Raw genomic sequence first — 2,144 nt, 5'->3', positions numbered from 1 at the left:
TCATCTCTACAATAAATCAAAAAATCAGCCGGGCGTGGTAGCGCATGCCTGTAATTATGGCTACTTGGAAGGCTGAGGCGGAAGGATTGCCGGAGCACAGCAGGTCGAGGCTGCGGTGGCCGGAAGCGGCCACTGCACTCCAGTCTGGGCAACAGAGTGAGACTCCAACTCAAAAAAGAAAAAAATTAACAAAAATAAAGTGCTTAATTAGCACAATGCCTAGCACATGTAAGTCTGTTACAATCAAAAGCAGGATTTCTTCCTCCTGGGTATGATTAGGAGGTATCAGAGAAGAGGCAATCAGTGGCAGATATGTTTTATTGACAAGCAGGATACACATGCCCTTCCACATGGATCATGGGGGCATTGCAGGAAACTTGGAGCTGGGACGCCCGTCCTCCCTGCCCCTTCTTCCCTAGGTTCCCTCTGGACTCTGGCTCTCTAGAAGAGACATTGCAGCAGTTACTTGCTGGAAACCCTGTAGGTATGCTGGTTGGGTTCTCACAGCTTCTCATGTGTACACTGCCTGTCCCTGTGGGCTGTGGACAAGGGGCTTGCTCAGTCATTCATGTCCAGGCCAAATTCTGGATACAACTCTCTGGTGGTGACATGTCGGATAACAGCTGAAAGAAAGGAAGAAGGAAGGATGAGTGTCCAGTGGGGAGAAGTTGGGGGGAGTGTGGCCGAAGCCTTGGGCAGTGTCACTACCCTGACTCAGGACCAACATTTCTGATTTCGAGCCAGTGCTTGAAATACCTGTACTCTGCCTAATTGGTTGAGGTACCCTATTCCCAGGCCGCTTCCATGGGTCCTGCCTGACTACTCCACGCTGACAACTCACACTGGAGCTCTTCCCTGGGCTGGGCACTGCATTCAGCACTCCACCAATGAGGACTTCCTGAACATTCACTCCATCATCTTTTTTTTTTGAGTCAGGGTCTCACTGTCACCCAGGCTGGAGTGCAGTGGTATGATCACAGCTCACCATAGCCTTGACCTTCTGGGCTCAGAAGATCCTCCTGTTTCAGCCTCCCAGGAAGCTGGGACTACAGGCATGTGGCACCACGTCTGGATAATTTTTTTGATTTTTTTAGAGATAAGGTCTGACTATGCTGCCTAGGCTGGTCTCAACTCCTAGGCTCAAGCAATTCTCATGCCTTGGCTTCCCAAAGTGCTGGGATTACAGGTGTGAGCCACTGTGCCTGGCTTTTTCTTTTTCTCAAACAACAACAATTTATTCCTTGTCATTCTGAAGTCTGGGAAATACAAGATTCAGGGGCCAGTCATTTTGGTTCCTGGCCCTCATCCCATTTTGCAGAGGAATAAAACAGCTCCTTGAAATCCGGACTCCACGCACAGCAGTGAGAGTCATCTGCTTGGAGTGTCAGCTGACTGTATCCCATGCCTGCTGAAAACCCCACTCCAAGCATGGTCCACATACCGACCCCTGCCAGTCTACCCATCTATGATGTTGTTCCTCTTCTGTTCTCCTACGGATACTTATCCTTTTCTCTCCCGGGAAGGCTTCTCCTTGGAGGCCTCCCCTGACCCCTTTACCTCATCCCACTGCCACCCTGTTCATACCTCAATATCCTCCCATCCTGCCCTGTGTCTCCTTTCTAGCACTTAATGCATTTTGAAATTCATTTATTGTGTCCATTTCTTTACTGACCACCATGCCCACCATGCCTCCCACACCCAACACTAAAACAAGCTACATGAGAAGAGGCCTTCAAGTATCTGGTTTACCAAAGTGTCCCTAGCATCATGGAGAGTGCCAGGCACAGAGTAAGTGCTCGGTAAATATTCACCGAATAAACAAAAGGGATAGGTCACCTGCTTCAGGTCATCTGATTTGGCTAACAAGAGCTTATGCTCTTAACCACTAGGACACTCCCATCACATTCCCTTCTTTTTATTTTTATTTTTGAGTCGGAGTCTCACTCTGTCGCCCAGGCTGGAGAGCAGTGGCACGATCAATGCTCACCACAGCCTCAACCTCCAAGGCTCAGGTGATCCTTCTGCCTCAGCCTCCCAAATAGCTGGGACTGCAGGAATGCACCACCATGCCTAACTTTTTTTTTGAGTTGGAGTCTCACTCTGTCGCCCAGACTGGAGTGCAGTGGCCGCTCCCGGCCACCGCA

The 2,144-nt window shown here is 49.8% G+C and overlaps 1 protein-coding gene across 1 annotated transcript in view; it reads right to left on the bottom strand.

Annotated features, from left to right (window-relative positions):
* Positions 1–300: 300 nt before the first annotated feature.
* The window catches only part of SWI5 (SWI5 homologous recombination repair protein), a 10,101-nt gene continuing 8,257 nt past the window's right edge, over positions 301–2,144 (bottom strand). Inside the window, 1 exon segment of the mRNA XM_021713702.1 lies at positions 301–623. Within this exon segment, the coding sequence (XP_021569377.1) occupies positions 559–623 (65 nt within the window). The 3' untranslated portion in view covers positions 301–558.

The sequence above is a fragment of the Carlito syrichta genome, unplaced genomic scaffold (genome assembly GCF_000164805.1).
Source record: "Carlito syrichta isolate Samal-C Ts95f unplaced genomic scaffold, Tarsius_syrichta-2.0.1 Scaffold304686, whole genome shotgun sequence".
NCBI classification, from domain to species: Eukaryota; Metazoa; Chordata; class Mammalia; order Primates; family Tarsiidae; genus Carlito; species Carlito syrichta.
Note: the sequence above shows the minus strand (reverse complement) of the source record. Positions and strands in the feature narration are given on the sequence as shown.